The sequence below is a fragment of the Temnothorax americanus genome, unplaced genomic scaffold, assembly GCF_048541705.1.
Source record: "Temnothorax americanus isolate GAGA-0224 unplaced genomic scaffold, ASM4854170v1 Scaffold6, whole genome shotgun sequence".
Lineage (NCBI taxonomy): Eukaryota > Metazoa > Arthropoda > Insecta > Hymenoptera > Formicidae > Temnothorax > Temnothorax americanus.
Genome location: NW_027509751.1, coordinates 4,477,647 through 4,492,912, shown reverse-complemented (window position 1 = coordinate 4,492,912; position 15,266 = coordinate 4,477,647). Strand labels below are relative to the sequence as shown.

Genomic DNA, 15,266 nt, shown 5'->3' with positions numbered 1-15,266 from the left:
GTAAGCGTCGATGGTTCAGATAGAAATGTGATTTATTACGTTAAGTCCTGATTTAATCGTTTCTTAGCATTTTGCTTCCACTCGCTTTATTTTACAAAATATCTAGACTATCTCTCAAGTTATTTGATTTTCCAGGTACATGCTGCAGTTGGGCAGCAAGATCGAAAACACGACGACAGGCTCGCTGTTGGGAGACGAGCCAATAATAGTAACTATTATCGTGGAGGATGTCAACGACAATTATCCGCACTTCCTGGAAGAGCTCCATCAAGTATCCATCAAGGAAGACGCTCCACGTGGAACGACCGTTGATGTCCTGCACGCCAAGGACGACGACTTGGCTAACAGCCCAGCGGCCACGTTGGTGTACGACATCACTTCGGGAAATGACGGCGGTCTCTTCCGCGTCGAGAAGACGACCGGCGCGGTCTTGGTGAACTCCACGCTCGACTGCGATCTCGAGCCCGAGGTCTACAATCTTGTGGTGATGGTCTGCGACAGCGATCCAATTTTGCTTCTCTGTGCGCTCGCCAGACTTCGCGTTCATCTGGAAGACGTGAACGACAATTCGCCCAAGTTCCCGGTTTCCGAGTATCTCGAGTTCGTCGGTGAGAACGAGCCGATTGGCACGACCGTTTTCTCTGCGCGTGCCTCGGATCTGGATCGCGGCATCTTCGGATCGTTGAACTACTCCATTGTGTCCGCCGCCGCTAGTGGGTTCTCCGATATTGACGACAGTTGGAAGCTGTTCGCGGTCGACGAATCGGGTACCGTCATCACTCGCGCCATATTCGATTACGAGCAACGGAATCGGTACGCTTTTACATTGCGCGCTACGGACGCGGGCGACCGTACCGCGGCGGTGCGTGTTAGAGTGGAGATTGACTCGAGAGACGAATTCCATCCACAGTTCACCGAAAAGACGTACCGATTCGGAATAAGGGACAGAGCTCAAATGTTCCCTGGCACGGTAATTGGTCACGTGACGGCGACCGATCGCGACAAGGGGCCCGATGGCCGGGTCGTGTATCAGTTAACATCTCAGAATTCTTATTTTAAATTGAATCGCACGACCGGTGCGTTGATCGTGAAACAGAAATTTATGAACATAAAGTACGATGCGTTCAGATTAGTGATCAATGCGAGTTCCGGTAGGCAGGGTTCTCTGTCTAACCTGACGCTGGTGGATATTACGCTGATGGACGATAACGAGCTGAACGGAGCTAGAGGAGCTACCGCTCTAGCGACGCCGACGGACATTGGTTCGAATATGGCCGTGGCCACTTCGGGTGGCTTGGCTGATTGGGTCCTGGGTCTGTTGATCGCTCTTCTTCTTCTCATTATCGCGTTTGGTGCCATCTTTCTCTACCTTCACATTCGTAATCGCCGTCACAAAAAGCCCGGCACGAAACCGGGTCTGAACGGCGAGAGCAACGCCACCGCGTCAAATAGCTACGTGGACCCGAGCGCGTTTGACACGATCCCAATCAGAAGCGTGACCGGAGTCGGAGCAAGCGGAAACGGTAGTTCCGCAAATGCCGGGGGAGCGGGTGGCGGCACGTCTTGCCAGTTTGCCCCTCCGAAGTACGACGAAATACCTCCTTATGGAACATCCAGTCAATCTGGGCAGCAGCAAGCTACGTCCGAGCTTTCCGGAAGCGATCAATCGGGTTCTTCCGGCAGAGGCTCCGCCGAGGACGATGGGGACGACGAGGAGATCAGAATGATCAACGAGGGTCAGCAGACTGGTGATTCCGCGAGCGACCTTTCGGTTCACAATACTCAGGAATATTTAGCTAGATTGGGCATCGTGGATCCTCCAGCTGGCACATCTAGGAGACCTCCCGAGGCTCTGCCTCTGGACAGTTTGCATCTGTTTGAGGATGAAGCGAGCACCGAGGCGGATATAGCGACGTTGATCTATGGTAAGATTGGGGAACCCGGACGAGCCACTTCTGGTCTGGAAGTACCAGGTGGACCGTCGATGAATGGTTCTCTGAGCTCAATTGTGCACAGCGAGGAGGAGCTCACTGGCTCGTACAATTGGGACTATCTATTAGACTGGGGACCCCAGTATCAACCGCTGGCTCATGTATTCAGCGAGATTGCTAGGCTAAAGGACGACGCCGCCAGCGTTCAAAGTGGAAATTCCGGCAGTAGCGGCAAGACCAAGTCTGTACATAAAGCACCACCGCCGCCGTTGCTCACGTCCGTCGCTCCAAGGTCGCTGGCGGCACCCGCGCTAGCCAGAGGAATTCTACCGAGGTCGCCGATCAGTCATGATGCCTCCACCTTCCCTTCCGCCGCACTGAGTCCAAGTTTCTCTCCCTCGTTATCACCCTTGGCTACGAGAAGTCCCAGCATCAGCCCTCTCGTACCACCCGCCACCCAGAGATCCAGTCAAAGTGCCAACCGAGTGATTCCTGTTGCTGACGGCGAACTGAGGATTTGAGGATATCCCGATTTTAATCCGGTGTACTTCGCGTACAAGTTTTAGTGTTAATCCAGTGATGACTCGCGCCGGGAAAGCGATATCGGATACGACATTATACGCAGTGTCACGTATAACGCGAATAATATTTCTGTTAATATATACGTTGAAATGCGATTGATCAATGAATATATGTATATTGCTCTCTCAGACTGTGCGAACAACGTGATCCGCAGGTGTGGTATTAACAAGTGATTTTAATTTAGTAATTTCAATTTGATCGGCCACCGAGAGAAATCGTGGCCAAATCGTTTTCCCCGTCACGCGCAAACGCTACCTTCCCGCAATTAATTGTTAGTTATTAATTATATAAACTTTATAGTTTTGATTCACCGCGAGGAGCGGTACGAGCGACTGTGAGTGAAACAGAAAGCGAGAAAGCGGCGATTGCGCCTTGACAATTCCGTATCTGCTATGTAACACGGACGCGTTCTTCGTTCCGATCGATAGCTAACTGAAAGCAAGTATACTTTCTGAACGGAATATTGTAAATATCCGCCGATTGCGACGGCGTTTAGTCATTAAGTAGCATTGTAAATAATAATCCATGAAAATAAACGACGATGTTGTCATAATCAAAAAAGATAGACTGTCTTTATGTAAACCAGAAGCCGGATGATCGCGCCCGTGCTCATCGAGCCCACTCCGCGTGAATATGTACAGTAAATCTAATTTTATATATGTCGAATCGGTCGATACTACGACGAACATGGCGCTATCATCCGAATTGATAACGAAAACGCGCTATCACGACCGAACTGATCACACACTGGATTTCGTGACGGCGCATCTCTAAAGGCATCCATAATATAACGTTCGTTGATTTAATTGTTATTTCGTCCCTGTCCCCCGAGCGCGATTTCGATGTAACGGGGGATGGAATCTCAGCTCGATACATATATAAATACGCACTGATTATATATATATATATATATATATATATATATATATATATACACAAATATATGTCATATTTTGTATAAATTGTTCTCTGTACAAAGACTTCCGAGCTGAGGGCCTTACTGCGACGTGGGCCTTAAATAAATTAATTTTTTAGGAGATTGTTATTTTTTTCTATCACATTCCAACATCTCCCTTAAATAATTGATTTAATTACTAATTTTGATTTGTCATTTGAAATATATTATCTAACAGGAAATCAGGAAGAGAGGGAAAGCGACAAGAATTGTTAATGAAAAAGACTAAATGTTTCCACGTATAAATTCGCTTTTTGTTATACAACACGTTGAGCCCTACAAGTATACACGTATTCTTCGGATTATTTTGATAAGTTTATTCCATGTTTCCTCCGCTCGTTTTACTCCCGTAGCCACACTACGTAGTATCCCTCATCTTTCAATGCTTGAGCATAAAACGCGCCGAGTAACAGGAGCACCCGATATATCACTTGAAAGAACGAGATATTTTAAACGAAATGAAATAATTGTAATTAACAAAATTAACACATTATTAAACTAAACATTAGACTAAAAAGAAAATAATTTATTAAATATAATTAGCAAGCTTTTTTTTTTTCTATTTTTATAAATTCCAATCTACTTTATAGTCCCCTTCTATTATTTATTTTCGTCATCCATTTCGATATGCCATTTCGATGTTTATGGCAAAATATAAATACCATTTACAATGTTTAATTTCTAAGTATTTTTACGGAATGCTTGCTTTGAATATCCAAATTAAAAGAATCCAATTTGGCATTTACTTTTTAGTTGGCTCATTTTTAACAACAGAAATTGATCCTCTCGCAATAAATGCGTGCACAAAATGATATTATTTATTCTGAAGAAATTAATTTCTAACGCGCTGCAAAATTTATATGAATAAATAAACATTAATAATCCAAAAAAATAATAATACTATATATGTACTCAAACAGTTTGTACATTTAAACAGTCTCTACGATAAAACACGTATCGACCTACCTATCTAGTGCCTAGTATTAGCGAAACCATGTAGGAATCGTTTACCCATTATTACGTCTAGCAAAAAACGGCATTATCATATGGTATATCCAGTCTTGTTGGCGCTCACAATGAGCTGCGCTATTTAAATGTTCCGTTTTCTTTGTCATTCATAGAAGAATTAGTATGATCTTCCACGTACGGTTGAAAAACACGAACTTGTTTATTCTAAGCTACGGTCTGGACAACATTATATTGGAAGGTACGTTATATTCTACGGCAGGGAGCACTAATCGAAGAAGAGTGCAACGAGATAGAATCTTGGACGTAATTGTAATTAATAGAAATCAACGTTATATTGAAAGCTTCAAATATCTTTTGTTCCCAGTTTGTGAAAGAGAAATTTTCTTTTTGGAAATTGGAGATAGTTCGCTGAAATGGTATAAAGCGTTATCTCCGATTTTAAACGAAATACACGTCCAGGGTTTCGACCTCTGTCTCGACAAGCACTCTCTCGCAAAAACACTCGTCTTTCAAAAGCAGAACACATAGGAAGGTTCTATACACCAGTTTCCGTCAATTAATGGTCCGATAGTTATAGATCGATATGACTTTTAAAATCTATTTAAACTTCTACCCGCTTGTGTGTAAGTCTTCTTTGCTGTATCTTCAGCGTGGAGTTTGTATTAATCTCCGCTGGACACGTAGTATACGTATATATATTGTGTTGTGTACTTTTCTTAATTTCTCCCTTCCCCCTTCCTTGATTCGAAATGTGATCAGTGACGTGATTGACCCGCGATACGCAAAGCGAGCGGTGTCTTTGAAGTGTAGTTCTAAACTGTATTCTAGTAATAACATTGTTATAGGGCAATTAAAACGTATTTGTTTTATCCTAGATATGTGTAGTATGCACATAACTACCTATAACACAGTTATCACATCAAGCTCCCTCTCCCCTTCTCCCCAATACCGTAAAAAATTTCTTTGTCTCCGATAGAATAGCTATATATTCGTCGCGTCACTGATGACAGTCAATGCTCAATCCCCGGATTCGGAACCAGGATGTTCTAAGTCACATCGAGAAGCGTCAGGTATTTGGAATCGGCATCTACACTTACGCGCGACGAGCGCGCGCTATACACCCGAAAAAGAAAGGAGAAGAACTCAGGCGACATTTTACTTTCATCGCGCCTGCCTGGTTGGCGCATATCGAAATAAGGCACCACATTCGACGCTGTTTACACGATCGATCGTAGAAACGATCGCCGGATTCTTGACGGAGGTGGACGATCGAATCGATTCACTTCCGGGGTTTCGCTAGGGGCGAGTCTTTAATCTACGATCGTCATCTGTCGTTTATTCGAATGTGAGTCGGTCAATCGGATTAACGTCTTACTAATCCAGCCTGATCTCTCCGGGGGTCGTTGAACGACTTATAATCCCGACTTTTTGCCTGTACAACATCGAGCGCAATTATTACCGTCGTCGTGGCGATAAAATGCGTTGTCCTCGAGTCTTTGGAAGCCTCGATAATTTCAGAGTACGTCTATCAATTCATTCTTATTGCTGTGCCTGCATCACATAAAAACACGTGCTCCATTCTTATTGACTGTTGAATATATCTTCGTGGCTTCATTGGCGATCATGTTTTTCGCGAGAACCCCCTTGTCTCGTTGGTGTAGAATTGTAGAACTCCTTGCGGAGGATCTTTATGAAACTTCGTTTAAAACAATGAGAAATAGAGGAACTCTGAACACGCCTTTGGCGCAGAGTACGTTTTGGATCCTCGTTGAACAATTCAAACAGACGGCAGAGTCGATTTGCTTGCTGATAAGATTCTGCGACTTTTTAAATTATTTCGCGGGGCTAACCGTTAGTCAAACGGTCTCTTCCGTCACACTTCTCGACATGTGCATTATTCCGAAGCTGAAAAAAAAAAAGAACGGTTTGTAGGATCCTCTCGTCGCTCAACACTTGAAGATTTGACACGGAAAAAATACACAGTTGCCATTTGCCTAATATTACTTTTACAATGGAGGGAGATCTAATGAGTGAAATGAGGATGAGCTTTACGAAGCTTAGCTATAGCTTTGATGATCTTCATTTTTTCCCCGTCAATTCTTTATTTGCTAATCGGCAGACAAATTAGCGATTCGCAAAGCGATGTCCATTTAATGAATCGACATGATCTTAAAATGACCGTACAAAGTGATAGCCTAGCCCTACCAACAAGCGTGTTTACTTGGCGATCCCCGTTATCCGCGCGTCGTCTTGCATCTCAACGACGACGGTGTCAGGATCAGGTACCCTGTTAGCGGTAAGACATCCATTGGCGATAGTGGTTGGCAGCACAGTCTCCGACTAAAATTAAATTGTCGCGCATTGTTATGGTATGCCAGCGTGAAAATGGGACAAATTATTCAGTGAAAGTTAAACACGTTTTTCTAATTTCAGTATACATAATTAATTATAATCAATTTGTCTATTTTACTTGGTAAGCTGCTGCGTCCAGTGCCATCAGTTCTTTTTTCGAGAGTTGTTCGACAACTGCAGCGGCGTAACAATCTCCTAGCATGTTATTGGTGGTCCTTATCCGATCCCTAATCGATAAAATTATATCCGTGTTAACAATTACATGTATAATAATACATTTGCATTCTTCTATATTCTATTTATATAACAATTGCATATATAATTGTTGTTGTAGTATTCTTTATTTAAAATGTTTCGTTAATTGTGTGTGTGTGTGTGAGTGTGTGTGTGTGTGTGTGTGTGTGTGTGTGTGTGTGTGTGTGTGTGTGTGTATGTGTGTGTGTGTGTGTGTGTGTGTGTGTGTGTGTGTGTGTGTGTGTGTGTGTGTGTGTGTGTGTGTGTGTGTGTGTAAAGAATTGTTAAGAAGTTTATAATATATATAATATTCCTTCTACAATAATTCTCAAAAATGAGACTTAGCGTGACGAAATACTTTATATCTTGCAACATTGTAATGTGTATCGTAAGGATATAGGATATATCATGAGTGAAAAAATATTTTATCTGACACTCACACAAACCAGTCGATCGCAAATAGAAGAGAAACGTCATTAACAGGAGCATCAATAGCGCTTAGGACGACCAACAGCAGGACGAGCGCAGCGCTTGGTACCGAGGCCGACGAGACGGAAGCAGCGGTGGACGTCAGACTTCGCAAAACGAGATAATAATAAAAAATAAAGCGAAAGTAGCGGCAAATAAAATACGATTGAATAAAATTTTTCGAGGTTGATTCGGCAAAGTAACTCATTATTGGAAGGCAAAGAAGACTTACATAACTGTGATGATCTCTCCGAAGCCCAGGTAGATACCGTTCATCTGGGCGATAAATATGCTGGCGACGGCGACGAAGAGCGCGGTACCATCCATGTTGATATTGCAACCGATCGGCAGGACAAATCTGGTGACTCTAGGGTCGACTCTGAGCTTCTCGGTCATCAGACGAAAAGTCACAGGAAGTGCGGCAGCCCTGTACAAACCTGCGTTAGCAAAAATCGGGCAAAGCACTCTTCCGTTGATGGTAGAAAGATTCGCTCCGCGTCGGCTGTCGCTGCAAGTCCTGGTGGTCATTCTGGCGTAAACTTACGGGATAGATATATAGCGGCGGTTTATTTATCTATAGTTTCTCTCAGAGACGTAACCGACCAAGGCTTGAATCGAAACAGAACGAATATATAGGGAATCGCAGAAAAAACGGTATACGAACGAAGGAAGAATACTCGGAATTAACATCGGCGCATTATTAACTGCGGATAGTAGAAAGAGAGCCAGAACAACTGCCAGAATGACCGTGAGAACAACCTGAAAATCAATTAGGATTAGCTTAGATCACAATTCGCCAAGGATCGCCGGTAGACCGCGTGTCATCCGCCCATGGATCCTACAACAGACAATCGTATGGTACCTTCATGTTGCGGCCATCAATTACTTACCAAGCGCTACCCTCGGTCTCTCAGAGTCAAAACCACCTGCAAAAGGCCGCGTGCAGTGCGCGTTCTAATACATCATCATGATATTCATACAGTCTCTGTTCAGATACACTGAGAACAGTTTCTCAGTCAGTCACAGTGTACGCACAGTTGTACGCTCTCTTCTGGAAACAGTTAATCCACAGAGAAAACAGATTGAGTTAGATACAACCGTATAAGACCTAGGTGGATCATAAACAATATTGAGCACTGCTAAAAACAATAATACCAGGTGGGAAAGGCGAAAGGGGGTGTGGGGTGTTCGGGAAATAGGAGTAATCGGGATGGGGTACAGGGTAATTTTTATTTCGTGTGTATCAGACGTATGTTGGACTGCTGGGTGAAAGAAAGAAAGGAAGGATCTCAGAGGTGCAAACTGAATTCGATTCGTAAGTGCGAACTGAAAAAATGATCGTTGCTTTGCGTGACTCTCAAAAATGAATTATTTCAAGAGAGACAAATAATCGCACGTCGTTCAGGACGTCGTACAGCCGTCGTTCAGGACGTCGTACAGCCGGTCATCGACATCCTCGTCGTACCTGCAAGAGCGAGCTCGGCACAAGCAACCAATATTTTTTCAGTTCCGCCAAATCCATTGTTAAAGAACGACGTACTTAAAATTAATCATATAATTTGGCGTGGAAGTTTCCTTTGGCTCGGTTTCTTCTTCCTCTTTCTCGCTATCGGCGAGGGAAGAGCTCGAAGATACCGATTGTGGGAATCCTTAGAAGACTTCCACGCCGCGAATCAGTCCAGGTAACACGGAGTCAGCAAATCGCCGGTTTGGGCAATATCGTTTCGTCGATATAGTTTCAATTTTCGCGAATAACGCAGCCGTATCTCGAATGTCATCTTTTAATTTCTTATTTGCGGTGATAATACGTTTTTTTTTTTGCGCGACGACGAAATTCCGTTTGCGTAACACCGTAACAATCTAGCTACGAGCTTTCGGAAGTTCGTATTGGCTTGGTGGTCGGGAACCGGCAGTATCAGCATTCTAAGTGCTACCCGGAACTGCATACCTCTTTCCCTCTTTTTCTCTTTCTCATGTGGCATGGCGAGCTCTCCTCGCAAGCAAACATTAAAAGAGATTGTCACGTATGGAGGAAAGATTAACAGGATAATTCAGGAATTTGCCAGCTCTTCCACAACGTGTTTCTTTATTTTTTTGTTTTATATATATTTATATATATATCGAAACTAAGCAAGAGAATTATATAAAGCAATTTTGCCGAAAGTTATGTAAAGCTGGCTTAAATAACTTGGAAAGGGATATCGGGATTGTGGCCTCGCAAAGCCTCCACACAGCTGGCTGAAACATATTGTCTCCATCAATCGATTCGATCAATATATACGTCTTTCATCGATCACGTATCACTCATTGTCTATTTCGTTTTACGGCGTCAAAATGTTTTGACATCAACTACTCGCACTATCAATCGCGCGACAGACCAGCTCCATTTCGCGTAAGCATAGAAAGGTCCGCGTGACAAGAAACAAAAGAAATGAAAGGAAGGAGGTATAGAGACGGAATGTCGGCGGGAGATAACCGATGAGAGGGACGGATGCTACGAGGTGTCAGAAAATACGATCACAACGTTGACCGAGGCCCTGTGAGGCAGGCGAAATGGATTCTCTTAAGGTCGGGCTCGGGTTCGAAGATCGACGACTCACGTTGATGCCATGGCGAAGGCGGTGAGGGTACCCTGGGCCAGGCCGGCGTAGAATTTAAAGGGGTTCTTTCTAACGAAGGCCGCATATATCAGCTGCATGATCACCAGCTGATAGAAAAAGACACCGATCGCGATCGTGACGATGAACCACGCCAGCTGCGACATCACCAGCACCAGGTCATCCACGCCGAGTATTTTGCCCGCTATTACGGAGGTGATGCCGATTGGTGTCATCCTGGAAGCGAGATATTTTCCATTCTGCTGCGTTACAAAGCGACGTGAAATCATAAAGCGTCGTTTCTAATTCTCAGGAAACACTCACCACATGACGGTCGAGACCATTCGCATGATGACCTCGAACACAGCCTTGAAGAAGTCTATGACGACCTGACCTTTCTCACCGAGCGTTCCCAAGAACGTACCGAAGACCAGGCAGAAGAAAACTATACCCAGAGTATTCGTGCCGCTTCTGTACTGTACCACTCTCATCAATTCCTCGTCTCCCAAAACTGCCGTTGGTAACTGGTCGGTAACGTTTTGGTAAGGTTGCTTTTTCGGGACGTACACCGTGTGCGCCTATAATAACATCGTTATTTAATATTGAGTCAATTTTATTTCGATTTTATTTCATATCATAAGAATGAGGCGTATCCTTACTTGTTGGAAAGCTGCTTGAAACAAATTGTCCGGAAACATGTTCCTGCGAAACATCAACATAAAATTGCATACGTTTCAAATATTACTGAATACATTAAATAAGCGTAGACAATATCTTCTGTGTATTACACGAGAAAAGGCTGTATATTTTAAAAATAACGCCTTTCCCGCGGCCTTCGTTATATTTATAGTCCTTACCACATTGATTAAGTCGCGGCGCAAGCTCTGGCAACTTTTCAATAAAAACGATCTTACGTTGCGTCACTGGAGCGAAACAATTGTTAAATGGTTTCCGATAACCGAGCCGCGATATCTAAATTTTAATACCAATGTTCGGAGAATCGTGCTGAGCATTGCGCGACTTTTAAACGGAGTAGTTTTTTGAGTGCGCCTCGCGTGAATAATATACGCACGATCGATGAACTATTTTCGTCTCGACGAATAATATCCGCGATCACGATGAATTTCGTTTAGTGGAGTTTACGGCTCGTGAAATGCCACGACCTTAATCCGACTTACAATTAGATAACTATGTTACCGCGATGATTCAGCAACGACGGAGCAAAGAGAAGTATCACGCGGATCGATATTATTTCAATGTCACGTTATCATTGTCAAGCACATTTCTCAAAATTTTCGCAATGGAATACGCCGCAGCGGAAGCGACTGACCTATTTTTGTCGGGAGACTCGAAAGCAGCGAAAATATATAGTTCGACAATTCTCTAACTGCGAAAATTACTTAAACGCGATTCGAAAGCAAACACATCGGAATTGCTTAACATTATTTTCCCACCGTTTCATATATACCTTTATTGACCTTCACACTCGATTATCTCCGTTTTCAATAGGAAAACTTCCAAGTGAGTCTACGTACATTATTGATATTGACAGAATCGATATCGGGCGATGAGAGATATCGCAGACATAATTTACCTTCCCAGGTCGAGCAGGCTGTCTAATATGTTAACGGCTCTCGCGTGATGCGAAGGGCCGATCGATTCCCTGATGCCGGGATTACCGGGATGAATAAGGAGGACTAGGGCGACGCCGAGCACAGCGTTGAGCAAGGACGTCAGTATGAAGTATACCAAAGTCCGAACAGCGATCATCCCGTTCATCCTGGCGTTTAAGCTCGCTGAACCTGATATACGTAAAAATAATTAATAAGATACATTCGACGTATCCTTTACTTTACTATAGGTGCGTGGGACAATCCGAAAGAGAAAGCTCACCTGATATGAGGCTAGCGATTACCAGAGGTAAAATCATTAGCTTTAACAATCTCATGAAGAGCTCTCCCGGATAACTGATTAGCATCACCGCGTCGTCCCCAAGGTCCAAAGGTCGCAAGCCAAACCCTGCGAGAAGATATTATTAAATTGACTCGCGATTCTGCGCCACGAAATCTGTACTTTTCCCATTTTCTCGTATAAAACATTTAAGAATTTCTTACGGGACGCTTGCCCTTAAATTATATTTAAATTTATTACAGTCAATTGGCTCGTTATCCAAACGCGAAGAAAGGGCGTCGCGGTTGACGAAAAGGTGAAGGTTTGAGCGATTTCTTTTCTACCGGATAATGCGAGATTAGTTGCACAAGCTATCTACGTCCTGCTAAAGGCCATAACGCGTATACGTGTCTTCCCAAATGAATCATTTATCGCTCTCGGACGATTGTGTAAAGAATAGGTTCTGTCAACATTTGTGAAAAAAATAGGAAAACGAAAGAAATTGACAATGTAGAGACTGACGTGTAACCTTGAATCTTTTATCTTTGAATAAGGAAGGATATGAATGAAAGCTTTGATGTAGACTGATCTATCGAGCGGCATCGTATAAATTATTACAATGCTATCAACGTTTCCACTTATAGTAAAATATCTATGGACGCTGTATGTCCGGCGTATCAGCTACCGAAGCTGGAAATGGAATTTTGTGCAGATGTAACACCCACCTGCACATTGATCGTTCTATTAATATTTTGCTCGTCGTTAAATTTATTCTTATGTGCCTACATCAAATGTACAAATTTATCAAGTAATTAAACAGTTTAATAAAATGTTTTTCGTGTTATACCTTCAGTTACAATTAAATAAAATCGCTTCATTTCTCTGACGTACTGCGTAAAATAATAAAATCGATTTTCACTTAATTAAATTTGATTCAACGTTTATTAACATTCGCGGATAAATCAAATGATATATTCATGATATAATATTTATACACGATACGCCATGTTGCAATGAAATGAAAATATGATCTCTATTAAATTGGCTTCGAGATTGAATCGACGTAATGAAACTTTTTAAGGGAACCCTACGTCGATGAACAGCAACTTTTAACGAGATGAAAGGTGTTGCTTATTTTTACGTAATCGGAATGATAATTTCGAACTGGGTCGTTCGAGGTATACGTGTAAAATCGATCTATGAGCGAAAGCTCACTCGTATTACATTACAAGCATAAAACGTTTTTTTTTTTTTATCGTGTCACTGTTCACCATTACTATTTCTACAAACGTTTGACGTGTTACAGGCATTCATTTGATCCACGCGTGTACTTAGCTTTTATTACGGAGCAAAAAATCTAGCGTACGTTTGTAAAAGCCATTAATTTAGTTTTCTGATCGACTAATTAGTACGAAATTATCGTCATACAAGATCTTTGTACGAGCGTGAAAAGCGACATTAAGAAAGGGCAGTCAGTCGTTTTGATGTAACAGAAGAAGAATCGCCGACTGAAGGATTGCTGTGTTGCGTTGAAGAGATTAAAATCTAGATAATATAGAATTAGTCCCATATATAGAGCTGCTAAACAGATCGCACGTATGATAACTATCGCAAATGGCGGTCATAATTTACAGCTGACGTGTAAAGAAACGAAATAATGAAACGCGATGCGATTGATGATTCGCGCGATAAACATTTTACATCGCACAGTTATTATTTTCCATTTAATTCATATTTGATTCATTGTGTCTTTCAACATTAGCAACACACGCAAACAGTAATTTAGTGTACAATGTAATACAAAATCAAGTGCTATTAATTGTCCCGAAGTATTTTTTTCTTTTTTAAATGCAGCGAAGTAATGCTTCTTCTTAAAATAAATATATTTCGAATCAAAGATTTTTCGCGACTTTTCCAAATGCTCCAATTTCCAAAGGTAGCGTTAGTATACAATAATAAGAAACAAATAAGCATTTCCGTCGCTCACCGAGAATCATGCCAAAGAGTACGCCGGATAGGGTGACCAGGAGCAGCAGGTTCTCTCGCATCCACTTTCTGGTGTCGGCGGTCACCTTGCGGGGACCCTGAGAGGCCGAGACGTCCTGCCCGCCCATCTTGGCGAACAGATATTCAGAGAATCGGGCAGAGGACTTCTCTTCCATCTCACTGGGCCGCCAGCAAGCGGCGTACCAGGGGCCGGTGCTGGTCGCGTACGAACAGGCCGATCCTCCCGCCGATCTCCCCAAGCTCCCTTCTCGCGATCTCTCGCGGCTAACGGCGGGGCCCCGGCAGCACCACGACGACGACGGGTTGCCGTTTTGGGGGTGTTTCGGTAAATCCGTGCGGAAGGACCGATCACTCGCGCCTACCAGACGTCGTAGTAGCCTGGCGGCCTGGCGAATGCCTACTAATTCGAACGTGGTACCGGGATGGGATTGGACTGTCTTCCTAGGTGCTGGTGATAATAACGATCGGTGGCTGTGCTCCGCTGAGGCTCGCGAGACCGTCTGATCTCCACTCGGCCTCGGCTTGTCTGACCTCTCGGTATATGCGTAGTACCCTCTGCGACGTGTGCGAAACGACCCGAGACGACCCGTGCGCGCTCCAAGATATGCGTATCTCTCTAATCGTAAATCAAGGAGCTGTCGCGAGGAAACTTGAATCTGTAGGATCCTTGTCACGAAATTGCTCAAGTAGCTCCTTTTCTCGAAAGCGGATGAAGCGTTCGCGCTGTTGCACAAGGTCAGTTATCCAAGAGGGCTTTTGGCAGCCGTTTCTTCAAGTACGACGATGCTACCGTCTCTCCTTCCGGTCGGCGCACTTCGCCTCGTGAAGCTGAAATTCGAAGGGAGGAACTAGAGAAACCGGGGAATCGATGCGATTCGCGACGGCGACGATGACGAAGAGACGAAGACAGCCAAGATTCAATGGACTGTTCTAATCGGTATTGCCTAGAGCGTAACTGAGCGTGCGCGTGGAGACTTCCGATACGTTCCTCGCGAAGGATGAGCCCCGACTGCCTGGTTACCGGCGGACATTGCCGTATTGATCTGCTAGGATTCCGTATCCCCGAGCGTTCCCCGTTTCTCTCGCCCGGCGACGACGGCGTAACGCCTGCGCGTACTCCGGTGGTTAAGTCGGTCGCGCAAAACGTGGATATGCGTACTACCCCTGATGCTGTTGCTGCGCGGTGGCTGCATCGCGGTGAGACGCGAGAGGCGCGCGAGGAGGGTAGGGAAAGATCGAGAGATGACGGACAAGGGAAACGGGGTGGAGAACAGGATATAT

The 15,266-nt window shown here is 43.9% G+C and overlaps 2 protein-coding genes across 3 annotated transcripts in view; one reads left to right on the top strand and one right to left on the bottom strand.

The window, feature by feature from the left end:
- Ds (dachsous cadherin-related 1) overlaps positions 1-3,632 on the top strand; it is a 60,590-nt gene extending 56,958 nt beyond the window's left edge. Inside the window, exon 16 of the mRNA XM_077420671.1 lies at positions 136-3,632. Within this exon, the coding sequence (XP_077276797.1) occupies positions 136-2,452 (2,317 nt within the window). The 3' untranslated portion in view covers positions 2,453-3,632. The remainder of the gene's footprint in view (positions 1-135) is intronic.
- Positions 3,633-3,700: 68 nt separating this feature from the next.
- On the bottom strand, positions 3,701-14,725 carry Eaat2 (Excitatory amino acid transporter 2). 2 transcript variants are annotated; one of them, XM_077420668.1, is made up of 11 exons: positions 13,966-14,725; positions 11,982-12,107; positions 11,683-11,890; positions 10,748-10,790; positions 10,413-10,666; positions 10,092-10,325; positions 7,724-7,918; positions 7,464-7,598; positions 6,908-7,016; positions 6,659-6,777; positions 3,701-6,342 (listed from the first exon to the last, which is right to left on the bottom strand). In XM_077420668.1, exons 1-11 carry the CDS (start codon positions 14,138-14,140, stop codon positions 6,294-6,296), a joined length of 1,647 nt encoding a protein of 548 aa, XP_077276794.1. In that variant the 5' UTR covers positions 14,141-14,725; the 3' UTR covers positions 3,701-6,293. The 2 variants fall into 2 exon arrangements, with proteins under 2 accessions (XP_077276794.1, XP_077276795.1); XM_077420669.1 differs by having other exon boundaries at positions 6,643-6,777; positions 13,966-14,274.
- Positions 14,726-15,266: the final 541 nt, after the last annotated feature.

What these genes read in the sequence shown, in the direction of transcription:
- Eaat2 (XM_077420668.1), bottom strand. Translation starts at nt 14,140, where the DNA reads ATGGAAGAGAAGTCCTCTGCCCGATTCTCTGAATATCTGTTCGCCAAG. An exon ending in AATCGCTAGCCTCATATCAG is followed by an intron (nt 11,891 to 11,981) that starts GTGAGCTTTCTC and finishes TACGTATATCAG; the next exon opens with GTTCAGCGAGCTTAAACGCC. An exon ending in ATGGTCTCGACCGTCATGTG is followed by an intron (nt 10,326 to 10,412) that starts GTGAGTGTTTCC and finishes TCTCGCTTCCAG; the next exon opens with GATGACACCAATCGGCATCA.